At 40.5% G+C, this 27,824-nt stretch overlaps 2 protein-coding genes across 9 annotated transcripts in view; one reads left to right on the forward strand and one right to left on the reverse strand.

Moving 5' to 3' along the window:
- TMED5 (transmembrane p24 trafficking protein 5) lies at positions 1–14,286 on the forward strand. Of its 3 annotated transcripts, XM_078391795.1 has the most exons (5): positions 1–314; positions 3,100–3,197; positions 3,530–3,707; positions 5,038–5,148; positions 12,996–14,286. In XM_078391795.1, exons 1-5 carry the CDS (start codon positions 117–119, stop codon positions 12,999–13,001), a joined length of 591 nt encoding a protein of 196 aa, XP_078247921.1. In that variant the 5' UTR covers positions 1–116; the 3' UTR covers positions 13,002–14,286. The 3 variants fall into 3 exon arrangements, with proteins under 3 accessions (XP_078247921.1, XP_072854094.2, XP_020644338.3); XM_072997993.2 differs by lacking the exon at positions 12,996–14,286 and having other exon boundaries at positions 2–314; positions 3,530–3,596; positions 5,038–8,307; XM_020788679.3 differs by lacking the exon at positions 12,996–14,286 and having other exon boundaries at positions 4–314; positions 5,038–8,307.
- The window catches only part of MTF2 (metal response element binding transcription factor 2), a 22,806-nt gene continuing 6,572 nt past the window's right edge, over positions 11,591–27,824 (reverse strand). The window contains exons 2-16 of one of the 6 annotated variants that reach the window (XM_072997992.2): positions 26,060–26,258; positions 25,891–25,972; positions 24,432–24,527; positions 24,043–24,143; positions 23,799–23,947; positions 22,294–22,389; positions 21,736–21,804; positions 21,238–21,361; positions 20,637–20,704; positions 20,225–20,395; positions 18,745–18,853; positions 18,540–18,592; positions 18,324–18,425; positions 15,277–15,295; positions 11,591–14,312 (exon numbers count right to left, since the gene is read on the reverse strand). In XM_072997992.2, coding sequence (XP_072854093.1) covers positions 14,304–14,312; positions 15,277–15,295; positions 18,324–18,425; positions 18,540–18,592; positions 18,745–18,853; positions 20,225–20,395; positions 20,637–20,704; positions 21,238–21,361; positions 21,736–21,804; positions 22,294–22,389; positions 23,799–23,947; positions 24,043–24,143; positions 24,432–24,527; positions 25,891–25,972; positions 26,060–26,258 — 1,447 coding nt within the window. In that variant the 3' untranslated portion in view covers positions 11,591–14,303. Of the gene's footprint in view, positions 14,313–15,276; positions 15,296–18,323; positions 18,429–18,539; positions 18,593–18,744; positions 18,854–20,224; positions 20,396–20,636; positions 20,705–21,237; positions 21,362–21,735; positions 21,805–22,293; positions 22,390–23,798; positions 23,948–24,042; positions 24,144–24,431; positions 24,528–25,890; positions 25,973–26,059; positions 26,259–27,824 lie in introns of all 6 variants that reach the window. The other 5 variants (XM_072997991.2, XM_072997989.2, XM_072997988.2 and 2 more) reach the window with 5 other exon arrangements.

Genomic DNA, 27,824 nt, shown 5'->3' on the forward strand with positions numbered 1-27,824 from the left:
CCCAGTTGCTGCTCTCCGCCCGCCCGGTTTGCCTGCTTGCCTGCCTGAGGCGGACACGCGTGACGCTCGCCTCGTCTGGAATTTCCCGCTTCTGGGCATCGAAGACGCGGCCAGGGATGGGGACGGAGCTCGGGCGGCGCCTGCTGGCTCCTCTGTCCCCGCTAACCCTGCTGCTTCTGCTGGGGCTGCCGCCTGGGACCTCCGGCTTCACTGCCTCCCTAGATAGCGACTTTACCTTCACGGTGCCTGCCGGCCAGAAAGAGTGCTTCTTCCAGCCCATGCAGAAGGAGGCCACGCTGGAGATCGAGTATCAGGTGAGGAGGAGGAGGAGGAAGAAGCCGGGCTTCCTCGGCCCCGTGTGAAAGCTGGCAGCCACGGTACGTCTGAGGGCTTCAGCTGACGTGTCTACGAGCGGGCTGCTTAATGCCGAAGATCGAAGAGCCCGTTTTGCACATTCCGTGGAGTAAGATGGTAAAACTTTTCCCTCGGGGTGTATTCAGTTCCCTGAGGATCTTCTCGTACAGGGAGCGACTAAACAGATCCCACTACTGTATATATGTCAGGGGGAAGGAAATTCTAACTCAGGCATGGGTACAACAGGTAGAGATGTCTGGCTGTCTTTCAAGCACTTTGGCAAGAATTTCTGGGACACCTCCCCCCCCCGCCCGCCTGCCTCCAATTTGTTCTGCAGTAACCAAAAACAACTTCCGGCTACTCTGCTTAATAACGACTGACATGAAGAAAGTTGGTATGAGGTGAACAGAAGTAAATCTTTGGTGTGGAAAGACTGGAGTCATTTTAGTGCTCAGAAACTCGGAGGCTCAGATCTAATTCCGAGTGTCTCATTTGTGTCTGGCTCTCCTTGTGAAGCCTGCGAGTTTAAAGTCCCTTCTAGTTTGTGGTTTTCCTGAATTACTTCACTAAGGGCAAACCCATATTTGGATTTTTAAGAGTGCAGTTTTGTTATGGTTTATGTAGAAACAAAACCCACAATCTTCGGGACAGGGGTGGGGTGGGAGCCTTTTATAGTAAAAAAAATTGTTGCTGGATATAGAATAATACAAAACAAGTACATGTGTGTTGGATTGCAGCCTATGCAGTTATTTTTCAATTAGAGTAACTGCCAAGGCAAGTTAAAAATAGCCATATATGTCACTTTGTATTGCTGTGAAGTAGCAACCTTAATGTTTTTACCATTGTAAAGATGTTAGAATGACAACTTTTAAAAAGGGGGTGTGATAATTACTTTATCCCAAACCTGTGTTCAGGCAGTGAGTCTGAAACCAGTCTAAAGCAAATGACAGGCACCTAAGATTCACAATAGGGCAAAGTAAAGTATAATTGGTACAGATATATTTTGCCTTTTTTACAGGTTTAGCATGTAAGACTTTGGATTTAGCATGAAAACATCATCTTGTATATTCAGGAAAAGAATTTGGATTCATTGTAACTTTATAGACATAAACCTCTCTGGCTTGAAGAATAGTAGTGATAGTTCCTCTTTGGTTTATGAAACAAACAGCCTAGCCAGATGTCACTGCAAGACTGGGTCAGACTGGTTTGGGGAGCTTCATGTGATGGATCTGACACAGATACGTTCTACAGTTTATTTGCATTAGATAAAGCCACGTAAGCCAAGGGTTTTGAAACTGATGAGTAAAATGTCTGCATGAGAATAAGAACTCAGAACTGCACAATGTTTCTGTTCTAGTTGAATCAAACTGACTGGCTGAAATCAAATTCTTGAATTTGTTTCTGTTTCTTTGACCAAAAAGTCATAGCTTTGGTCTGAAATTGTGTCTATTGGCTCACTAAAAAGTTTTAAAGGCAGCTTTGAGTTCTAGCCATACACTTCACTGTTGTTGTTGTTTAGTCGTTTAGTCGTGTCCGACTCTTCATGACCATATGGACCAGAGCACGCCAGGCCTTCCTATCTTCCACTGCCTCCCAGAGTTGGGTCAAATTCATGTTGGTAGCTTCGGTGACACTGTCCAAATATCTCATCCTCTGTTGTCCCCTTCTCCTCTTTCATTCACACTTTCCTAACATCAGGGTCTTTTCCAGGTAGTCTTCTCTTCTCATGAGATGGCCAAAGTATTGGAGCCTCAACTTCAGGATCTGTCCTTCCAGTGAGCACTCAGGGTTGATTTCCTTTAGAATGGATAGGTTTGTTTTCCTTGCAGTCCAGGCGACTCTCAGGAGCCTCCTCCAGCACCACAATTCAAAAGGATCAATTCTTCAGTGGTCAGCTTTCTTATCTGCTGCCTAAAAATATTAAATTAAAAAAACCAGAAATATGTGTTTTCAAGGTGTATTGCCAGAAATCACCATTAGAGGGAACCAGAGAATATATTGTTGTTGTTTACTCGTTAAGTCATGTCTGACTCTTCGTGACCCCATGGACCAGAGCATGTCAGGCCCTTCTATCTTCTACTGCCTCCCGGAGTTGGGTCAAATTCATGTTGGTAGCTTAAATGACACTGTCCAAACATCTCGTCCTCTGTCGTTCCCTTCTCCTCTTTCCTTCACACTTTCCTAACATCAAGGTCTTTTCCAGGGAGCCTTCTCTTCTCATGAGATGGCCAAAGTATTGGAGCCTCGGCTTCAGGATCTGTCCTTCCAGTGAGCACTCAGGGTTGATTTCCTTTAAAATGGATAGGTTTGTTCTCTTTGCAGTCCAGGGGACTCTCAAGTCTCCTCCAGCACCACAATTCAAAAGGATCAATTCTTCGGTGGTCAGCTTTCTTTATGGTCCAGCTCTACCATACATCACGACAGGAAAAGATAGCTTCAATGTTCTGTCTGTGTGGAAGTTTAAAAAAAATCAGGAGGTATCACTCATAGGACAAAATCCTGTTCATATAACTGTGCCATGTAATTTGGATTGGGCATCAAAAGCATTTAATATAACATAATTGAAAGCTTCCTGTCCCCCGCCTTTTAGGTGACAATCACTAGAGCTTCCTTTTTCTCTAGGGAAGCCTTTGGGAGACTCAGGATGAGGGCAGGGGGAGCCCTTAATAGTAAGAAAAAAATCACTGCTGGATATATAATAATACAATACAGGCAAATATGTAATGCTGTTTATTGTCTTCCTAGGTTCTAGATGGCGCAGGCTTAGATGTGGATTTTCTCCTAATATCACCAAAACATGAAATCCTAGTTTCTGAACAGAGAAAATCTGATGGTGTTCACACGTAAGTTTAAAAATGCTAATTTAGACTTTAATAAATAATTTCTAAGGTGACATTTTAAACAAGCAGTTTTTTTTAAAAAATGATTCTGAGAAAGGGCCTGTCTAATGCTCACCTTCCATCACACACTTGAGAGTCTTCAGATGATTGGGGAACCCTCCTGAAAGACATGAAGTGAAGTTCAGAGAAGCTGCAGTGAGAAGTAAGGGTTCACCAAAGTCCATCCTTTTCTTTGAAATGTATTTTAGGCAGATAGCTGCAAACCTTAAATCAGATTAAAAGAATGGAAAACAATTTTCAGCTTGCATGTTAAAACACAATATGTTTTCATACAGGGTGGAAACAGAGGATGGTGATTACATGTTCTGCTTTGACAACACATTTAGCACCCTGTCGGAGAAGGTGATTTTTTTTGAACTGATCTTAGATAACATGGGAGATGAAGAGCAAGAAGACTGGAAAAAGTATATCACTGGCACAGATCTATTAGACATGAAGTTAGAAGATATTCTGGTATGTATATAGTCAGCTGGATAATCAGTGGTTTAGGTATCTGGCTGTGGAGCCAGAGGTTGGGAGTTTGATTCCCCATGGTGCCTCCCAGAACAGCCAACCTGTGTGGCCTTTGGCAAGCTGCATAGTCTCAGGGCGCCCCTAAGAAGAGAATGGTGAACCACCTCTGAGTATTCTCTACCTGAGAAACCCATGATTTGACAGCACATTATTATTGTATAGTCAGCTTTTATAATTATTGTGGAGTGTTTGGCTGTCTATACATGGAGTGTATTTGGTCTTCTCTGCCAGTGTGTCAGATAACACTATAAGCAAGGCAATATTTAAGGAGCTGCATGATAGTGGGTATATTATGATTTAATTGTATACTGCCTTTGTATAACTACGTCCAAGGTAGCCAGCAGAATCAAAATTATATTGGGGTGAGCAACACTGGTGAAATTAAGGGCCAATTTTTTGCCCCCAATACCCTGGAGAAGCACTTCTGATTTGATTTCTGGGATGTGGAGCCTGTGAACCTCCTCTAGAAAAACACCTTTTCTGAAGAAACTTTCTACCCAGGGAGGGCATCTGTGTGGCCTCTATGGGATGTCAGAATGTCATGGAGGGTCCAGACAGTCCACAGGCTAGACTTCAACCACCCTGATTATATGAAGGACTTAAACTGAGTAAATAGAAAGTAGGCAATTGAATGCTGACCCTTTACTTTTGATAATGGATAATGGTTAGATAAATCACTGCTCTGAAGAAAGCTTTCTGTGAAATGTGGCTGACCAAGATATGTTGAAAGAGGTGGTTTGCCAGAATTACACAAAGTGCAAGCTTGTTTACATTTCTTAAAGAACATGATTTGAAACATAGGAAAGACAAGGGAAGAGGAAGAATTTAAGCTTTGGATATACAATTGAGGACCACCAGACCATCCTGAATAAATCAGATTTTGTTTGATTTTGTAATCTAAGGTGGAACTGAATTGGCTAGAGCCTGGATGAAAGACCACTAGGAAACGGCAGATACTGAATTGGGGAAGGGGTTATGACTTGGTGGTAGAGCACATGAATTTCAGGTTCAATCCCCAGCCCCAGTAGGGCTAGGGAAGAATTCTGCCTCAGACCCTGAAGACCTGTTGCCAGTCCAAAGAAATAATGCTGGGTTTGTATAAAGCAGCTTAATTTGTCTTTTCTTATTCAGAGGCTTTGGCATTAGACAGCAGCTGGGGAAGGAGGGTTGGATCAAGGCCACATGGCGGAACACTTTAATATTTAATAGATCAGTGTTTCCTCTGTTCAACAGTATACTGTTCTAAATCTAGCACTTTCTTCTTTACTAGGAATCTGTCAATGGTGTGAAGGCCAGACTAAGCAAAAGCATTCATATAATGACGTTGCTCAGAGCGTTTGAGGCTCGTGATAGAAATATACAAGAAAGCAACTTTGACAGGGTAAACTTCTGGTCCATGGTCAACTTGGTAGTAATGGTTATAGTGTCAGCTGTTCAGGTCTACATGCTGAAGAGTCTTTTTGAAGATAAAAGGAAAATTAGAACTTAGCACCACAGTGTCATAAAAGCAAGAAACTGGGGGAAATGCAATATACTACTATGGAAGAAGAGAGGGTGATGTTTCCACAGTTGTTTTGGATGGACAATAATTAATATTCAAATGACTTTTAAATGTGAGCAAAGTGCCTTTCTTTGCTCCAAGAATTTTCAGCCAGTTTTTAGACTCTATACATAACCTGTCTGAATTTTTGTGACCATCTACTTTGCACAAAATACAGGAGCAAGTTCAGATTTTTAATATTTGCCATATTTGTGTATGTGCAACACACACACAAATATACATACACACTGTCTTAACTACTGCCAGCCTAAAAAGTAAGATATTTTAAAAGCAAACAAACAAAAACCAAACACCAAACACCACTTTGGCTCATAAAGTTACGAGCTGAAGATATGTATTCAGTATTCCAATTTTTCTAAACTGCAAATCTCAGTTAAAGACATATTTGCTGTGGGCAAACTGTTACTCCACTTGTTTGAGTGGGTGTTTGGGAAGACTCTTGTGACTTATTTGTAGTAATTAAGAAAACGACTCAGCAGAATTAACTGCTAGCAATGTATTGCTTCTAAGATCTAGCTGTGTTAGCATTCTCTTTCTATGAGTGAAGCAGTCCCTTGATATCAAAATTATGTTTCACATTATGTTTAATAAACATAAGATCAATCTAAGGCCTATAAAGTAGCTTTGCTTATGTATACTTATATGTTTATTGTTCAGACTTTTTTGGCTATTGACAACTGATTGTAAAGGCAAAAATATATAGTTGGAAGGCATTTAGTTAGTGAAAGGAATAATGGCTCAAACACTATTTCCAATAGTGTACTGAAAAGAAAAAATTATGCTAGATTGTGTTAATGTTTTAATCTCATAGGTGCCTGGGGATCCTAGCAACACAATTCAATTATAATTTATTTTGCACATTTTGGAGATTGCTTGAATCTTCCATTTACTCTGCCATTCACAGATCAAAGAGGTCACACAGGTACATCTGTGTGTTTTAAACCAGAGGTCCTCAACCCCCAGTCTGCGGACCATCCAGGATTGGGCCGCGGATACACATCTCCTACCCCCTCTGCGAGAGCTGTCGTGCACATGCACGCGAGTGTGCCATGTGCATGTGCAAGCATGCTCTGCCCCTGCAAGCATGCAGTGCATGTGAGCACCCCCTGCGAGTGCAAGGTGTGCATGAGCGAGCTCCACCCCCCTGCGGGCGCACCCCCCCCGAACTAGTCCGCAGTTGGGAAGATTGGGGACCACTGTTTTAAACTAACCTTACCATTATATGCTTTCCACACATAGCACCACAAGATAGATTTTATAAACTTCAGAGCTCTAAGCATGGTAAGAATGACCTGCATGCAGAGCCACAATCCAAACAGTGGGGAAGAGAGTTAAAAAACTTGTTTCATTTCAAATACAAATTTGCCCTAAAGACTGACAATGTTTGATCTTGACAAAAAGTCACGATACAGATTTTTCAAAGAGCAGACACCATAGATCCTTTGCAATACGTATTTGCTTATTGTTTTCTTGATCGCTTTATGCCGAATTGCTCCTAAACATACAACTTAATACAAGTAGGATAAGCATGAGCCAAAGAGTGACTGTTTAGAGGGACTTAATCTCTAGGAAGTCTTGCACCCTGACTTTGAATAAAAAACTGAACTATTACTCGCTAGAATATTTCGTTGGAAAACAAATAGTGCACGTTTTCTTTTTTGTTTGAATACTGGCATACTTGCAACGTGTGTGTCTTATATGATTCCTCCATTAATGGGAACTTAATCCATCTTTAGTATGATTGCCATACCGTTTTATCATGGAAAATACATACTTCCAAAATTATGCTTTTTAATTGGAGCTGGCTCCTAAACACCCACACATTTAAGTGGACAGAACGCTCTGTAATATGGTTGGAGTAAATATAGGAATATCTTCCACAAACTATACAGTTAAGCATTTACTAGATTTTCTTTACTTTGGATCACCAGATAATGAAAGAACCTTTTGAAAATGCATTTGTTAAAAAAGCCAAGAAATAGAGTAAAACATTATTTTGAGTGTATTGTGAAGTAATATTGTTATGACTAAAAGGAGATAATGGGTTTCCTGTTTCACACGCAGGTACAAATTGTATGCAGATATGCAAGCATAATTCATGGAGGCAAGTCAATTACTTAACTGCAGTTACAGTGGCAGTTCCCTCTGTATCTCCAATTCATAAATTTAACACAATTAGTAGAAATGAACTAATTTCTATGATCCTAGCATAATTGGCTAATAGGTGCCATTTTTATGGCTGACATCTATGAAAGTTTCATGCAGTCCCGTACTGATCAATGTGAGGAGAGCCTTAAAGCTTCTACCTTCTGACTCAGGTGGCAAAAATACATGCATGGTATGATCTACTGTAAATAGGAACAGGAAATGGAGTGTCTTCCTCCTATAGGAAACCAAGGTATTGAAATAAGTACACCAGTCCAAAGTGGGTACCAGAATTTAGACTGTGAATGGCCTCTGGGCTATAGCACTGTTATGACGTCCTATGAGAAGTTGTGACTAATCCTTCTACCTCTGATGTTTGGTTACTACTGATGAGTCCTTACCAACATACCCTCTAACTTTCAGCTCCACTGGGCAATGCTCTGCCTTGTGCGTGTGCGCAACTCTGCCCCCTACGTGCAGGGTTCCATCGCGACCGGAACCTAACATGATCACTGTGCAGAGGGGGAAGACAGTTGCATAGAGGCAGGGAGAGGCGTGCACATGCCCAGCTTAGAGGGAACCTTGGTCCTTACTATGATCCAGTTCTGACTTCCAACAAAAACCTTACTTCTATAATGTAGTTTAGTGAGCATAAATACTTTTTACCATTTACTTTGGCACTCATGGATATATTGTACTGTTTCATAATGGTGAGAAATTAAGCTTGTGAGAGTCAGCAAGTAAAAGAATAAATTTTTGTTATTTGAACTAAAGAACAAATGGCTAAAATTGTGACTGTGAAATAGAAAGAGCTAATAAAAGGATATAAAACTGTGTCTATTTTTATTCCTAAATGTGTACAGTGAGACATAGAACATTGAAATACTTCTTCCGTACAGTATTGGATAAACATGGATAAACTTTGGCATTGTTTCACTGGATAGAACATTGAAGGGAGCAGCCCACTTCTGTTAGCAAGTAGCACACTCATTCTTTTATTACAAAAGTTGCTATAAATCATTGTAATCTTGTTGGCCTCTCAACTGCTGGCTATAAAAACCCTATTCAAGAATATGATAAAGACATTGTATTGCATGGGTAATCTAGTAAAAATTTTTTGCACTGGCACTAAACTGAATAGAATCCAGCATGGAATCCACTGTAAAGCAAGCAGCTTTAATAATTTTGTTCAGTACAGTGGTGCCTCGCATAACGATGTTAATTGGTTCCAGAAAAAAAAACGTTATGTGAAAACATCGTTATGGGAAGCACCATTTCCCATAGAAATGGATTGAAAACCGGTTAATCCGTTCCAACTGGAACGGATTATCCGGTTTTTTCCCTCCCCCCCGCGGCTTGGATCTGACCCATGGCGGCTACCTCAGCCATGGCTGGACTCCCTAGAGTCCGGCCATGGCTGGGGTAGCCGCTGCGGTTACCCTTTAAGCGGCGGAGACAGGCTGGGGGGTGGATCGGGGAGCTTGAAGCCTCTCTGTGCCGCCTACCCAGGTCGTTCCCAGACTTCTGGAAGTCCGGGAACGACCTGGGTAAGCAGCACTGGGAGGCTTCAAGCTTCCCGATCCACCCCCCAGCCTGTCCCCGCCGCTTAAAGCTTTCTTGCGCCGCCTACCCAGCCCATTCTCGGACACCTAGGTGTCCGAGAACAGGCTGGGTAGGCGGCGGGGGAGGCTACCGGCATCGGGAACAGGCTGGGGGGTGGATCGGGGAGCTTGAAGCCTCTCCGCGCCGCCTACCCAGGTCGTTCCCGGACTTCTGGAAGTCCGGGAACGACCTGGGTAAGCAGCGCTGGGAGGCTTCAAGCTTCCCGATCCACCCCCCAGCCTGTCCCCGCCGCTTAAAGCCTCCTTGCGCCGCCTACCCAGCCCGTTCTCGGACACCTAGGTGTCCGAGAACGGGCTGGGTAGGCGGCGGGGAAGGCTACTGGCATCGGGGACAGGCTGGGGGGTGGACCGGGAAGCTTGAAGCCTCTCCGCGCCGCCTACGCCCGCCGTTCCCGGACTTCTGGAAGTCCGGGAACAGCCTGGGTAAGCAGGACTGGGAGGCTTCAAGCTTCCCGATCCACCCCCCAGCTTGTCCCCGCCGCTTAAAGCCTCCTTGCGCCGCCTACCTAGCCCGTTCTCGGACACCTAGGTGTCCGAGAACGGGCTGGGTAGGCGGCGGGGGAGGCTACCGGCATCGGGGACAGGCTGGGGGTGGATCGGGGAGCTTGAAGCCTCTCCGCGCCGCCTACCCAGGTCGTTCCCGGACTTCTGGAAGTCCGGGAACGACCTGGGTAAGCAGCACTGGGAGGCTTCAAGCTTCCCGATCCACCCCCCAGCCTGTCCCCGCCGCTTAAAGCCTCCTTGCGCCGCCTACCTAGCCCGTTCTCGGACACCTAGGTGTCCGAGAACGGGCTGGGTAGGCGGCGGGGAAGGCTACCGGCATCGGGGACAGGCTGGGGGGTGGACCGGGGAGCTTGAAGCCTCCCAGCGCCGCCTACCCCTGCCGGGAACGACCTGGGTAGGCGGCGCGGAGAGGCTTCAAGCTCCCCGGTCCACTCCCCAGCCTGTCCCCGATGCCGGTAGCCTTCCCCGGCGCCTACCCAGCCCTTTCTCGGACACCTAGGTGTCCGAGAACGGGCTAGGTAGGCGGCGCAAGGAGGCTTTAAGCGGCGGGGACAGGCTGGGGGGTGGATCGGGAAGCTTGAAGCCTTCCCGCGCTGCTTACCCAGGCTGTTCCCGGACTTCCAGAAGTCCGGGAACGGCGGGGGTAGGCGGCGCGGAGAGGCTTCAAGCTTCCCGGTCCACCCCCCAGCCTGTCCCCGGAGCTCGGAAGGGGACGGTGGCTTCGGGGTCCTTCCGAGGCCGCAGCCCACTGCCGACATTTCCCCCCAGCTGAGCAGCGGGGCTTCAAAGCTCCCGCCGCTTAGCTGGGGGAAAATGGTGCCTATGGGGAAAAATCGCAAAGCGATTTTTCCCCATAGGCAAGATCGTTGTGCGATCGCAAAAGCGATGGCAACGAAGCCATCGTTATGCGATTTTTTCGTTAAACGGGGCACTCGTTAAGCGAGGCACCACTGTACCTGGCTAAACTTTATACCACCCTTGAGAAGACTATATAGAATGTCTTTGGCCCATGGATAAACTGCTTTGGCCTAAAGGAAACCTGAAGGTTTTTGGTTTCATCCCTTAGCTCCTGAGACCTTTGTAAGCACAAGGCGCAATCCAACAGGGCTCTCGCGCTCCCTGGCACAGCAGACCGATGCATTACCTAGGCTTCAGCCGCAGAGTGTCTTCTGAGAGTCAGTAGATCAGCTGAGTGCCCCAGACTGTCCTCTTGATGCAACACATCCAGCAACATGGATGAGGTTTGCCCCAGAGGTGAGAGGAAATAACAGTTGAGGAAGGAGAATAAGGAATGAAAAACGTATAAAGAGAAACAAGTGAAGGAGACAAGGAACAAATTGCTATCAAGGTAGAGACAGGAACTTCGATTGAATTGTCCCCACAACCAGAGGGAGCTGGGAGCTCAAAAATGATTATAAATTTCTATCAAGGTGAGTAGGTGCAACAACATTGTGAGGATGTCCTCTGCTGTAAGGTAAAGGTTCCCCTTGACATTTAGTCCAGTCATGTCCGACTCTAGGGGGCGGTGCTCATCCCCGTCTCCAAGCTGTAGAGCCAGTGTTTATCCGTAGACAGTTTCCGTGCTCACGTGGCCAGCACAACTAGACACAGAATGCCATTACCTACCCACCGAGGTAGTACCTATTTATCTACTTGCATTTTTGCATGCTTTCGAACTGCTAGGTTGGCAGGAGCTGGGAGCTCGCTCACATGGATTTGATCTTATGACTGCTGGTCTTCTGACCTTGCAGCACAAAGGCTTCTGCAGTTTAACCCGCAGCGCCACCACATCCCCAATGTAGGAAAGCCCCAAAATGCCCATGTCTACAGCTTATATCCTATTCTTTAGTTAGTATTTTAAACTAATTGCTTTACAAATGTAATTTTGGCTATATTTTACTCTGAAATCCCATCTAATTTACTTTAGAAGCTAACATGCTAATATGAAGCATTTAAGTTTTAAGCTGGATAAAAATGAAAACAGCAACAAGTGTTCTTAAAAATACACACATTTAATGTTGATTTTAAATTCTAGAAAACAGTTTCAGAAATACAAACATAACAACCACCATGACAAAATGAAAACACACACACACATTCACAATTAAATTTGCTGATAGTTTGTCAACATTCTCTCCCCAACTAGATTCCAATTACTATCTTTGTATGGAAGCACTACTGCAAATACTGCTGGTGTTCAATGTGAATTACAGATTGTGGAAAGAAAAAGCAATGGAAAAAAATTCCAGTTGTGAGTAATGTTACAAGACAAATACATTTCGCATTATCTGAAGAGACTAACATTCAAAATGTAACCTGTGTCTTATCAAAATATTGCAGCAAAAGGCAAGGCAACTTTAACTGAATAGCTGAGACTGCGTGAGAAGGAAAGAGAACCACATTTTCAGTGAAGAAGTGAATTTTAATTATCGTTTTTGTAAAGCTTATGTTTTATACCACCCTTATTTTTTATACCAGCCACAAGGACAGGGAAACAAATTTATCTATACTTCCCTTGGCTGTGTAAAAAGATGACAAAAGTAATTAATTTTCCTTGACAATTATAACAGTAAGTTTTGCTTTTAAAAATAATTCAGAATATGATCCAAGTATACAACCAATTTTTAATTACTATCACATTACTGTCACAGCTTAATTTTGTTGGCAAACTCATGCTGGAAAGCAAACCATTCGGCAGTACAATGAGAAGCTGCCAAAATAAGTTGTTTTTACTCTTTGGCAAAAAATTACAAAAAAAAAAATCTATCCTCAAACAGATGGAGAAAATACATCTAACCTCACAACAAAACCTGTTATTTTACAAGTAAAATAAAGGTATCCACTTAAAATTTGATTCATATTTATAAGAACAAAAGAGGTAATATTGTAATAAAAGCAGTATTGTTACTTCAAGTGGCAACATACTGTTTGTTGACCCTGTGCAATTATACACTTTGTTCCAACTACATTTATCAAACATAACTACGAAGTATCACATACAAAAGAAATCTTGTACAATTTTGCTGACTTTTTTTAGTAAATGGGAAACAAAATTTACAATCACTGTGTCACAAATCCTTAGAATTTTCTGCTAAGCAGAGTACATTTTCAAATTTTCAAGTCCCAATTTGTGTCTCCAACAGTTGCCTTTGAGGCTGCAACACTGTTGCAGGATCAGGCTGATTAAATGGAAGGAAATTTACAGCACAATCCTACACGTCTACTTAGAAGTTAAGCACCTCCAAGTTCAAAAAGGCTTACTCATAGGGAGGCGGATATAGGACTGTAACCTCAAACAACCTGACCCAGTATAGATGCAATGTTTCCCAATCTCTTAGCCATAGCTAAGAGCAGGAGCATATACTCCCTCTTAATTTCAACTTCCTCTTTTCCCAGAGATAAGAGTTATCCTAAACTTCAGTGAAGATGTAGCACCTCAAGATCTTTAAATGATGAAAGAAGGATCGGGAACACATGAACCTCAGAGGCACTGCAAATTTCTTAACTGCTGGACCCTTGGATGCAGGACTGCAGCCTGAATCATTTTCTGAAGGCATATGACATGAATGACTGCACTCATGGCCAGAACACACAGAATTCATTTGACACATATTCTGTAGCATGTGGCAAGCAACAGCACCCAATAAAGCCTGAGAAGAAATGCTGCTGTGTAAATACTGCAACTATTCCTGATAAAAGAATTATGGGATATATAGTCAAAAGCTGCCCATTCCCATAATTTATATTGCATAGGTCACAATCACACATATATACACATGCACACGTATGTGTATATATACACATGCAAGAATATATTAAAAAGACAACAAAGTCTAGTCAGAGAGCAATTTACAAGCTCAATATATATATTTTACATTTTGCTTGAAAGAACATTTCAATATTTTACAATCCTCAGTAGGAATTATATACAATGCACCTTATGAAAATCTAGGATCGTCAAAGTAGAAATACATTTATGCAAACATCTGGGTAAGAAAAGATTAAGATTCTTAGTAAAAATTTGTCCTAGCTGCAGAAAAAATTCTCTAACAAAGGAAAATGTTTTGATGGAATGCTAACTAGACAAGTTTATTTTTTAGTTGTGCATATTTTAAAGAAACTGCAATCTCAGCTTTCCAAACTTATAACAATCTAGATTCTTGTATTTAAAAACTGTAGGAATCCAGCCTCATTTTAAAAAGATTAACTCAATTATCACAATGCTTTCTATTGTAAAGAAATAAGTATTAAGGCTAAGTTGGTTTCCTTTTTTTTTTTTTTACAATATCAAAACAAATTTACTTTTGCACTCCTGATTTAAAAACTGTGCCTATAAATAGTTATGGGCAATACATGAGTCAGGAGGCAGTTGCTCCTTCCCACTCCACAAGGTACTGCACCTTTCCATCAAGTGTTACACGACGTGCCAGAACACGGTACTTTTCACCACAAGCTATCCTACCTGCTGCACCAAAGTAACTGGTAATAGAGTTCTTGAGATGATTAAGTTGTAACTCCTGATCTGCCAAATTATTTAGAATTTCTGTATTGAGTTCATCATACTGGTAATCATCTTTGCCTTCATCTTCTTTCATAATTTCTGAATTCTGAATCTGGAGTGCTTTTCGTGGAAGGCGTCCTCTTCTCCTCAAGTGTGGAATTGCAGCTGGCCAAGTTCTCCCTGTACGGGTTCTTTTCCTGGAATCAGATAAACTGCAAAACACAAGAAATGCTTATGAATATCGAAAATAATTTTACAGTATGGCTCCATATGCATTGGCTTTGAACATTAACCCAAATCAGGACCTGCAGGTGGTTTTGCAGCCATTTCTGCTAGATGTCATGTAGCAGGAAGCAGCTGGGCAGAGTAGAAATCTGTTGGTGACACGACTTAACGGGGCGTAGCACACAGCAAAATCAGTTATGTATTGAGCAAAATATATTTAAGGAACAACAGGGCCACACTGTACCTATATTAGTGGCGTGGCTGCCTATTGTTTCAAGACTGATTTTTAGTATCTCTGGCTATATAAATGTCTGTAGAACAAAAAAGCAAAAGCAAGTTCTATTTAATTAATCAATTACCGTATGTTCTGAAACAGAAGACCCTCATTGGTTTATAGGAAAAAGTTACAGCTAAAGCTACGCCCTCAATGCAACAAAATTTAGACCACAGATAATACCTATGCTAGTTCAAAACATGGGCACATTCATATAGCCTCCTTTTACTTTTACCTTCACTCCAAGTAAACACAAATAGGTGGGCTTATCTTTGACGGCAGAAACAGGACTAAGTGCATTATATTTAATGAGACTTTGTTCCCTGAAATAAGGCTCAACTGCGCCAAACTAGTTAAAATAATGAAACTATGGATGAGACAGAGTTATAAACCTGTGGTTTGTATATGTTTACACTATCAGAGCCTGTGTTTCATTTAAGCTCCTCCCTACCATCATTGAAATGGTGGCTAGTGGCATTATGGTGAAGTATTTACTAATGGTCAAAGTCACATTGACAGGAAGTGTACTAATGTGCCTATGTTATGAGTGACAAAGATGAGGTTTTTCTGTAGTTGGAATTTTCTCGCTTTGGGGAAATATCTCAATACCCTCTTAAAAGTAAACAAAGCAAATAGTTAGAACAGTATAGACTAATACAAAACAGAGCAATATCTACCTGCCAGGTCCAGCTGGATCTGTAAAGAAAGCACATGCACTGAAAAAGGGAGGGAGCTATCCTTTAAACCTCTTTTAGACCAACAGTTCCTGCATACAAGATAGTAGTAGTAAATACATCCCTTTAAGATGCCATTGGTGTCCTGCTCAAACTCTTCCTTTCCTGGAAAACACATTCCAGGATCAGATGCCTTCTATCAAAAGCTACGCCTACGAAAGTAGGGTTAGAAAACCACTTTTTCCACCCCATCATTTGGTTCCATTCCTATTTTGTTTTTAAAAGAAAATGAACACTATATTAGGTCACCAGACTTTTGCCTAATTTTCATTTCTGTATTTTGTTTTCGTTCTTGTGAATTTACTGGAATTTATTATACACTGAAAACCCTAATAGACAGAAAAATGACATAAGTACTTTTAGTAAGTTAATTTGGTTTGGTAAAAGGTCAACATAAAACAATGTGTCTAGAGTATTCCAGAAATAAATCAATTGCATATAAGTACCGTATTTTTCGCTCCATAAGATGCACCTGACCATAAGACACACCTAATTTTTAAATACCAAAAAATAAAATAAAATTAAATAAACAGAGCAAATCCCATGCTGGGACTGAAAAAAATTACCAAAAAACAAAGCAGCATAGAAAAATACCCCCCCCAGTTCAAACCTACCCTCCAAACCCCCCCAGAACATTTTTTTAAAAAGTAAAAAGCAGCACCTAATTTTTAAATACCAAAACATAATAATAAAAGTAAAGAAACAGAGCAAGTCCCATGCTGGGACTGCGAACAAAAAAATCACCAAAAAACAAAGTGACATAGAAACATACCCCCCAGCCCAGACCTGGGCAAAGTGCAGCCTAAGGGCCACATGCGGCCCGTGAGCTGCTCCTGTCTGGCCCCCAGACAGTTTTGAACATCAAAACCATTTATAACTTTTTGTCTCAAATTGATTAGTTGCCTAGCTTTAAGATACCGTAAAAAAAACCTCTTTAGTATTTGTGAAGATTAACAAATTTAAAATAAAAACAATCATAATATCACAGTTTCATTTTATTTTTAAGTAAAGTTGGTTCGGCCCCCGAACACAGTTCAGATTATTCATGTGGCCCCCCCATAGAAATTAATTGCCCACCCCTGCCCCAGCCCAAACCTACCCTCCAAAACCCACACAGAACATTTTTTTAAAAGTAAAAAGCAGCACCTTAGCAGTCCGAAGCCTCCCAGGAGTCCTCAAAAGCCAGCATGGTGGTGTGGGGGGGACCCCCGCTGGGCTGTCTGAGGTCTCCGGAGGCCTCCAAAGCCAGGGATGGTGGCGGGGGGACCCCCGCGGGGCCTTCTGAGGCCTCCGAAGCCAGCGACGGTGGTGTGGGGAGACCCCCACGGGACCTTCTGAGGCCTACGGTGGCCTCAGAGGGCGGTGGTAGTGGTGGTGACAGTATTTGCTCCATAAGACGCACACACTTTTACCACCACTTTTTTTGGAGGGGGGAAATGCATCTTATGGAGCGAAAAGTACGATAATATGTGATGTTCAAACAGATGCACCTTGCAGCACCTTACACAGCGTTTTGCCCTAACTCTTAATCCTTCATGGAGCTTTTTTGTTGTTCACCAATGGCTGCAAGGAGGAATAAAAACATTTTCTAAACTTCCTTAAGGTACGAGGGAGTGCTGATAAGTACTGAGCCTTACCAAAAAAAAAACTGAGCTAGGAAGCTATAAATTGTAGGATGTATTGGCCAATTTGTCTATATTCAATGGTGCAAAAATCAACTATCTATGATTTTAACTTAACTTTCATTTTCCGGTCCAAAGTGAACATGGTGGCACCTCCAGAAAAGTTCAATGTAGAAGAACATAGGACCTTAATCAAGTTCCTGTTTCTCCAAGGGAAAGGTGCAAAGCAGATCCATGATGAAATGTCACAAACTATAGCTGACATGAAGTGGCCCTTCATATGCAACAGTTAAACATCAGGTTGTCAATTTTTAAACTGGCCATTTTGGTGTTGAAAGTGAGAAACCCAGTGGAAGGCCAGTTTCTGTCTCTGTGCCTGCAAATGTGAAAGCCATCCATGACATGATCGAGGACCGCTGAATATCAGCCAACAGTATTGCTATATATCTGAGAATATCATGTGAGAGTTGGTGCCATCATCTACAATGACTTGGAAATGAGAAAGCTGGCAGCAAAGTAGATCCCCAAACATTTGACAACAAAACAAAAGAGGAAACTTGTGGAGTCATCGGTTGCTGTTTTGGAACATTTTGCAGGAAATGAGTCAGATTTCTTGGGCAAACTGGTTACTGGTGATGAGACATGGATCTACTGTTATGATCCTGAGACAAAGGAACAGTCTAAGGAATGGAGGCACAGTGGTTCCCCCAGGCCAAACAAGTTCCGAGTGCAAAGGTTGGTACAGAAGCCAATGGCAAGGTTTTTTGGTATAAGAAGGGAGTTCTCCTGGTGAACTACCTCCAACAGGGTTCAACCATCAATGCAAAATATAACTGCACTTTATTGATGAAGTTGAGGCAAAACATCAAGGAAAAACGTTGAGGAAAGCTCTCCAAAGTTGTCATCCTGTAGCATGACAATGCCTCGTCACACACTGCAGGTGAAACAATGGCAAAACTGACGTCCTTAGGCTTTCAAGTGATGGCCCATCCACCCTGTTCTCCCAACCTGGCTCCTTCTGACTATTATCTGTCCCCCAAACTAAAAAACACCTAAAGAGGCAACAATTTGGGAGTGTTCTGGAGGCAACTAATGCTGCAAATGAGTGGTTACACCAGCAGTCGGAAGAATTTTATTTGCAGGGACTTAAGAAGCTGCAGGACAGATGTCGCATGTGCATTGACTTCCTGGAGGAATATGTAGAATAGTGTGGCAGTTACATCTTCCTAGCTCAATTTTTTTTTCTGGGAAAGGCTCAATACTTATCAGCACCCACTCATAATATTTTAAGGTCCAAGCAATATATTAAATTTATTAATCCCTCCTCCAGTACAAGTATATATGGGAATAAATGAAACAATGGTGTACCTGTAATGCTTCGAAATACTGTTTGAGGTAGTTTCTTTTGTACTGGCAGCACCTGTGGATTCCACATCTGAGGTATTGGATGAATGTGCAGTTCCATCAGATCTTCTGAGCCAAATCATGATACCATGTGATCAAAGGATTGAAACATTAACACCTGATCTAACTAGATGTTCGCTAATCAACAATAAGGTTTACAGCAGATTTTTCCTTACTTACCCAGCAGTGCTAGGTAAGTCCAAGGGAGGGGATTCTTGCATTAGAACAGGTTCCTTTTTCCAAACAGGGGGACAAAAGGAGAACTTTTTCAGGCTTTTTAAAAATTTAACTTCCCAAGAAAACAAAGAGGCTGAATTTTTAAACTACACATAATGGCCATTTTAAATCAAAAAAGTAATATGAAATAAATGCAAATGCCACCTACCAAAGGAGTCAATTCAGACATTTTCTGAATCATTTTTCTTGTATATGGGCCAGGTGGGCGACCTATAGATTTTTTCTTCCCCTTTTTTTCTACACCATTAGTAACTTCCCTAGAAGAAAGTGCATATTTTAGTTTTTTAAATGACATGCTAATGGGCTGGACTTAATTATGGCTGGAACTCATCTGAAGAATTACACCAACTTATGACTATCAGCATAAACTGCAGTGAACTCAAGTTAAAAATTCAGTGGAGGCATTTGTTGTTACATAACTAGCATGTGACACCAGATGCTTAAATTAACTTAACTAGTGGCAATTTGCTGCTGAGATTTGCTTGAATGGAATTAACACCAGTACATGTAAATAATAGGATTCTGACTTGTGATTTACTATTTTGCTTCCCGTTTAGGATCATCAGTTATATTCAACAGGTTTACTCTCCTAAATGTACTTAATATACAATTACTGAAGTAGTTATTTCCCTTAAATGTAAGAGCTATTATATGACTTTGTGAATTCTGCATTTGATTACATTCTGGCAGGACCCCCCCCCCCCCCAAAAGAAAGAAAACCACTGCAGGGTATGCAAAACATAGAGCACACAAATGTATTGCTGTATGCAAGAATGGAATGTTGTTAGAGTCCATCATCCTCTTTACTGTACAGATATTTGGGGTAGTACAAGGCAAGAGTCTCAATTCTGACATGGGCAGCAGACTTTTCAAGCAGAAATACTCAGCAAAACTGAGAATTTTGTTAACTGGTAAATTTTAACTGATCAAGTTCATACATTATAATTTGTCAGGCTGTATGTTACAATATCAACTTAGAGAATTTATCGTGCTATCCAACTTCATTTAAAATTCATGAATTGATGCTTTTGAATTGTGCTGGAGGAGGCTCTTGAGAGTCCCCTGGACTAAAAGGAGAACAAACCTATCCATTCTAAAGGAAATCAACACTGAGTGCTCACTGGAAGGACACATTCTGAAGCTGAGGCTCCAATACTTTGGCCATCTCATGAGAAGACTCTCTGGAAAATACCCTGATTGAGGGCAAGAGGAGAAGGGGACGACAGAGGATGAGATGGTTGGACAGTGTCACCGAAGCTACCAACATGAATTTGACCCAACTCCGGGAGGCAGCGGAATACAGGAGGGCCTGGCATGCTCTGGTCCATGGGGCATGAGAAGTCAGACACAACTAAATGACTAAATAATAGCAATCCAACTTCATTGTTTAAAAGATAAATTCTGACACCCAAATTACATGGCCTGAGCAAGATTTCAAGGGGTACAAGAGGAAGGTATATAAAGAAAAGGTCCACTGTACAAGCCTATTTCCCATCCAGGGAATACAGGATATCAGCCAATATGTGTTCATTTTGTGATAAAGATGTTTTTGGTCTCAGGATACCTACTATTGTGTGAAAAATATCCAGTCTGAGAAGAAAAGTGATTCAGCTGTTAGATTTGTTTACCTCTGATCAGGCACAGGTTTAGATGATTTTCTCCCTTTAATTTTGAACTCATGTGATGTTCCCTCTGGTTCTTTCTCAGCCTTAAAAACAGCATTTGGTGGGCAAGGAGGAACACGAATTCTCAAGCCAAACAAATGCTTTTTCTTCTTTATTTCCTTTCCAGACATAAACCTGAATCATTAAATATTAAATATGGAACATACAGTTTATTTTAATTCCACTCACATGGGAAATAAAGAGAAACATTCAGTTCTTATTAGCCAAGAAAAAGTTACAAGTCTGATTCCAAAGTTTTAAACGTTTTGTAGTAAGCTTTAGCAAACAGTTCTAAAGAATCACTCAAGATTAGTATCTCCATTAGACTAAACAGAAGGAGTAAGAACAAAATGTAAAAAACTCCACAGCAACTTACATAGTCTTGTAATCATTTAATGCCTCCAGAACATGCTCATATCTTTCAGATTTTGGAGTGTCTGCCAACTGTAAAGTATTAAGAAATGATTTAATCTATTAAAACTTTCAATGCCATTCCAGACACTACAAATACAGTATCAGTTCCAAGATACTATAGCACAGATATATACTGTACTAGAATTACCACATATACTGTTCAGGACATTACAATCCCTACCCCCATAAAGGTTTCTAGGCTCGTTAGGATCCTTCTAGTGTTGGGGAAGCCATTTGGAGGGGTAGGGGAGAGAGAATCTTAAATGTCTGAAAATAGATGCTCATGTTGTTCCTGGCAGCTGCAGCAGGACCTGCAGCAGTGATTTTTCTAGAAATGATGCAGTTTACAAGGTGTGCCCACAACCTTTCATTGCTGGTAACAAAATAAACCATTTAAACAGTTTTGTAGCCGACGTATTTCCAAATGGTAAGCTTATCACAATTCTCCTGAAGTACATGAAAATGTGAGTACAGTAGTTTCATTAAAAAATTAACAGTTGTTAACAGCTTGACCTTCTAGATGAGTCATACACATGACTAATAAGAAAATTACAACTACTTACTTCACCAGGGTGGAGTCGGTCCCAGTTTTCATTAATATAGGTCATGAGTTCAAGCTCTGAATCAAAATATTTCTTTTTGTGAATAACACTTAGGTTGTAAAGGCATAGATGTGCTATATCTACCCTAAAATTCAAAGTGTTAATAACAAAATTAGCATAATTCAACATTCTGAAAGTGTGAACACAATCAAATTAGAAGACAGAGCTAGAGCAACTTAGAAAAAAGCTAGCTTACTCCGTTACATTAAGTTATTCCTAAATGTTTCACAGCCTTATTAGCCTATTATTTGCCCCTTTCTAGATAGTTTCTCAGTGTCTCAATTTGAAACCAGTGAGAAAGCAACCTTGATAAAAGTAACAGTGCACCAAGTTACACGAGTGATGCTTATGCTTCTGAATGGCAAAATAATTTTTTTAAAAAAAAAACCAAGATATAATCATGGAAGTGTACAGTGAGATGCTGATTTTTTCCTCAGTGCACTATTAAGTTCAACTTACCACTGCAAGGGTAAACGTTTGAGGTATTCTGGTCCAGAACTACAAACTGAACAAACGAATGTATAAAACCTTTTAAAAAAGAACATATTTAATGCTGTAAATATGTAACAAGATTAATTTTACAAGACTTTACACAACAAAGAAATCAGCATATGCCTGTATCTTTAGTGCAGCAGTGAATAAGTATTAATGTTAGTTGTGATCTTTGAGATGAGAAAACTCTGGACCCATTTGCTATTCAAGATCTATTAACTAAAAAAACATTTTGTTCTACTCACACTTAATGGATTTTTTTAAAAAAAGTATATAATTCTTAATCTAACTTTGGACACAAAGATGAATTTGTTTAAACACACTGTCTGTAATAAAACTAAACTTATAGTTATAAATAAAAAGTTATAAATAAAAACGCAATATAAAAGCAATGCTAAAAATAATATATTGCAATAAAAACAGTAACACAATTATTACAAACCAATCTAGGCGAACAACACAAATATACTCTATCACCCTTTCCAAGGGAAAAATCTCTGACATCCAAACAAAAATACATCTTACCTGTCACCATAAAGCATGGGCTTTTGCAGGCACTGCACACAAGCCTCATGAAACCACTGTTTACATTTGCAGCACTGAAGCATCTTTAAATACCAGCTTTATCAACAGCATGGAAAAAAGGAAAAAAAAATAGAATTGGTCTAAATTGTTCCCTGCAATAGTAGAAAAAATGCACCATTTTGGTAGATCAAACTTAGATCGAAACAGTCAAAATTATTTTTAACCACACAAGCTGAACAGGTTATGGGCAACACTGTGCAATTGGAGTTTTCCATATTCTCCTCCCTTGTAGTCTAATTTACCATGCCAAATCTGCTTCAGAAGGGGCCATGTCAACCTTGAGCAAGCAGGTAGGGGGGGCACTTGGACTGCAGGTGGGGGGGATTTATTAGTGTCAGTTCAACTGATAGAAAGACAGTGGGTGAAATCCTGTTCTGCTGCTACACAAAAGGTGTAACAGTTGGAGATGAAGCACCTCAAGTTAAGAAATATTCGTAGACATCTATTGCACAGAAAATCACACAATTCACCTCTAGAAGTTATGTCTTTTACATAGCGACATAATAGGAGTTCAGTCACTGGTTGAACATAATGTCACATATATATCTTTCTGCAAGTACAATGATACAGAAGCACCATGAACAGCAATGTCCTGACATTTGAAAATATAGCAAAAGTGACGAAAAGAAAAAAAAGCTATCTGTACAAGCAGGTCTTCAGAAATGGTCAAAGTGGATCAAGGATGTTACTTTCTGCTGTACAATTCATTCAAATATAGGACACTCAGGTTTTTCCAACCTTGTCCTTTCAGTTACCTGTACCTTAGTGAGTATAAGGTATTTAGCTATGTTTTTGCTAGTCACAGCTTGATCAGAATGTTGCCTAATGGCTGCTTGTTAGTTTCTGAAAAATATCCTGCTCAAGCAGCATACTTTCCCCTGGCTGCCAGCAGGAATTATGCCCCACAAAAAGTCCCTTGTGGCCTTTATGAACAGTATAGTTGCATCATAAATCTTTATTTTTGACCAATTTTGCTGCTCCTGAAAATCTCAAGATACGGTGGTTCCCTTCCAGATCTAGAACCTTGATTTAGTGTGTGTATATAGGATGGACTCACCACTACCACCATCACCAGGAGTGCATTTTTGTCACTTTTGGTTGGGGAAGGAAACAAACTGCATGAAACTATTTGACCAGTTTCAGATGTACTGAAAATGTTCAAACCTATGTACGCTTGAAAGTAAGTCTCAGTTGTGTTCAATGACGTTTGCTCCCAAGTAAGTCCATGTAAGAATGCAGCTTAAATATAGAATTTTCTTGAACAAAAATGTTTAAAACTGAAGTACAAAAAAATGCAATGAATGCCTCCTCTTGCTGGTGCAACACCATTGTACTGCACAGCTGATTAAACTGAAATACAACAGCTTTTGTAGACATGACTAACAATTATAGAATATAGAAGTAAATGTGAGAAAATATATATTTAAAATTTTCTTTGTACTTACTCTCCAGGACCGCCACAGTAGCAATAACACTGTTGAGCATTTGTTTTATGGCCTGCATCCCATTCAAGATCAGCTACATTGTAAGGCAATGTTTGCTTCATGACTTGCAGTGCCTTAGCATTTGGTCCTTTCTTAAGTGCGCCACCTCTCTGAAATAAAGCAAATGAAGCAGCAAATGCTACAGTCCAATGCCACACAAGCACAACTCTTCATTTCAATTATTTTCATCAAGCAGTTAACATACCTTTGTGGTTGTTGCAAAGACACACTGCCGACAGAGCCATTTATCATCTGAATCTATCACGCTAGAATCAATATTTGGTGTGTGACATAACTGATGATAACCTAAATTTTTAAAAGAGAATTTTTTTCACTGTTTAAAGGGATATTAAAAGCACTTACAATCTTAATGTTGAATCACTCTGGTAAGTTTTAATACAGAATTCTTGATCTAATTTCTAACACACATTATAAATCAAATATCCTGAAATGTTAGAAAGTACACTATATATCCAGTGTTGATTATATTTATTTTAAACTTAACCATTTCATTGCAAACATAAAAATTCAAGATTACTCATCAAACATTGGTTAGATTTTTAAAAACTCTGTATGCTACAAAATTCACATTACCTTGACCACATTTATCACATATAACCATTTCATTGGGTGCTTCTGAATATTCTTCCTGACATATTGTACAGACCATTTCCCCACTTTCAGTAGCTCCTAAAAAGATAAAGGCCATGACTTACTTCAAATGAGTATCAATTATATTTTCTTCTTTTAAAAATGGATCCAGCAAATATGCATGAAACTATTAAACTTGTTCTAATTATAAGATAGCCCCCATTACATGGAGATTTGAAGGTGCGTAGGTAAGAGAAACAGAGTAAGACATTGGGTTAGTCAGTACTAACCAGGTTCTATCTTCCAGGACTGCAGTGAGATGAAAGGAATCTGCTAAAGCTTGAGCCGAGTACAGTAAGCATGAGTAATGAATAGAAGATAAACCTTAAGGCTAATGTTGAGTGCTGTCTATCCTATTTATTTTATTTCTGAACTTCTAGACTGTCCATCTGACCAATGGTCACTCTGGGTGATGTACAAGAATAAAAAAACAGAAAATACAGCAATACTTATCAAAGCTAAAATTAATCTACAGTGGTGCCCCGCATGACGACGATAATCTGTTCCGGGCTGTTAAGTGAAATCGGCACCATGCGAAAAGCCTTTCCCCATTGGAATCCATTGAAACTCGGTTTAATGCATTCCAATGAGGAAATTACCTCCTTGTCCAGCGAAGATCGCCTATAGGGAAGTCATTTTGCAAGCGCCGATCAGCTGTTAAAATGGCTGCCCTGCAAAGCATGGGTCCAGAAAAGACAGGGCAGCCACTTTAGGAAGCCGACAATTGTTGGAAAAAATCATAGTCTTGCAAATAAACGCTCCGCAAAGCATAGACCTAATCATCGTCAAGCGGAATTCCCCCATAGGAATGATTGTTTTGCGAATCGCTATAGCGATCGCAAAAAAATCATAATGCAGTTTTGTTGTACAGTGGGGTCGTCACCTAGCGAGGTACCACTGTATTTAAATTAATACTTTCATAAAACAATGGCTTGAAATATGATATAAATCTAGACTTTTTCTACTGCATCAATGCACTATGTTTCCCTTTCTTCCTTATAAAAAAAAGTGTCTGTAGATTGTAGTCAAGATACAGCCTACAAAAGCTATGGCCCCTGCCTGTGCCCTCCTCAATTTGCTCTGCCCCTGTTAGATTTAGCATTTTCTCCCCTAAGCCTAATTTTGAAGACAGAGTGGTTTTCAAGGATGACTTGGGGTTGGCAGGAATCAGGCTGAGGAAGAAAAGGGTACTCAGCCCATGAACAACTGCCTTGAAAAGTTTAATACGCACACCCAGCATGGGATGGTGAAATTCAAACAAATGTGTAGAAATGGTGGCTGTACAAATAGCTTTAGCTCTATCCACTATTGACATGTAGGTCTGGAAAGGTTAAAAGGGAATGTGGCCCTGAGGTGGAAAAGAAGTAAACTTTATAAAAGATGTTTAAAGTCATTTTCTTGCCTGTCTGTATGTCCTTCCAGAGAACCCAGGATTTGGAACTGTCTTCAAATATGATGAAGCAGCTCTGCTTCAGTTTGTTTATCTGAAATGACAACAGAGTTGAAGCTGTGGTTTCTAAACACTGAGCTGAATATGCTGCAATAGATGTTTTTCATAGATTTTTTTTTACCTTTTTGATAGTTCCAAGATAAAACAAGCCATCTGACCACCTAGCTAGGACATCTTGTCCTTCTTCAAATTTGCACACTGGCTTTTTGGCTTTCTGTCCATCCCTTGAAGACAGTTTGGTCAAGGATACTGGTGGTTTTTGGTTTCGGCGTAAGGGAGACCGCTTGTGGACCACTGAATTACCCACCCCCGTAGAGTCTCTAAAATTGAAAGAAATATGGAATTAATGACAACAACCTATACCTTGTTTCTTTTTCCAGTATTAAAAATATGTATGTTTCTTTTGTATTCTGCAAATATTTATGTTAAAAGACTATCACACTATACTGATATATCATCACAAAACCTAATTAGGCGAAAATTAGAATGCAAAGTTAGTTTAATGCGCTACATTTTGAGAGAGAAATTCATACTTTGTATCTCAGCTAAATTGCAGAAGAAACATTAGAAAGGTGTTCACCAGCTCCCAGAAATGGTTCCAATACATTTAGCAAGTGAAGAGAATCAACATCTTCTTCCCCCAAACCACATGGGAACGTTGTGATGGAACAGAACTTATCCACACAGACCTTCAGCAAATAAGAGGACTCCACAATTTGAATTACACACTACTTTAATCTTGCATAAATGCATTAAATCACAGACTTGAAGCATAATCCTACAATCATTTTCTCAGAAGCAACTTTCACCATGTTTAGTGGCACTTATCACCCAACAGCATCTTTAGGACTGCAATTTTACAAACAGGTCCAATGCCCAATTCTCTTAAGTCAGCTCACCAAATTCAACAAGACATATTCCAAAGTAGAGAAAAGGGAGTGGTCCTGAAATCTGTTGTAACAGTGGCAACACAAAGCATTATTACCTAATAATAAAGCAAGTAACTGAAATTTTAACCTTTGTTAGTTAAAGTAACCAGTTTTAAGACCAACAATCATCTTCTCTAATTTCAACTGTGCAGATCATTGAAAGTTCTGCCTCATACAGTACTTATGTACAAAACAGTAAAAGAAACATCCTATCACGTTTGGTATTGGGACGAAGCAAGCACATGGTGCTACACCCATGGAGGCCTTTCAAGTGCCGCATAATTTTATTTCTCTGTCAAACTGTGGAACAGGCAAAACATAACACACAATCAAAACTTTAGATATCACACCAATAAAATTTCCGCTCCTAATTTAAAGAACTTACTGCAGTTGAAAAGACAGTAAGTTGTCTTCACTTTTAAAAAATCCAACAAGGGAATCAACTACAGCTGCCTTTCAGCACTAGAAGCCATGCTGCACTGGAAGGCTTTACTAGTTTTAATTTCAACGGATGCAAAAATATATTGTTTTTTACATAAATATTAGGTAATTTATTTTTCAGGAAGTATTGAAGAAACCTATCTCTGAAATATCTTATCTGAAAAAAAATCTATTTCATCCTTGTGCACTGATGAATGAAAATCAAATATCAATACTGCTTTCATATGAAAGCATGCGTATCAATCCTATGCCCATTTACAGTGGTGCCTTGCTAGTCAGTTACCCCGCATGACAGGTTTTTTTTTTTTTTGCTAGACATTGACTTTTTGCGATCACTATAGCAATTCGCAAAACAGTGATTCCTATGGGGGAATTTCGCTGGACAATGTTTGGTCCCTGCTTCGCAAACCGATTTTCGCTAGACGATTTTGACAGCTTCCTTTGCGCTCACAAAACAGTTGTTTTCGGGACCTAAGCTTCGCAAGACAGCGATTTAAACAGCCGATAGGCGGTTCG

The sequence above is a fragment of the Pogona vitticeps genome, chromosome 4, assembly GCF_051106095.1.
Source record: "Pogona vitticeps strain Pit_001003342236 chromosome 4, PviZW2.1, whole genome shotgun sequence".
NCBI lineage: Eukaryota > Metazoa > Chordata > Lepidosauria > Squamata > Agamidae > Pogona > Pogona vitticeps.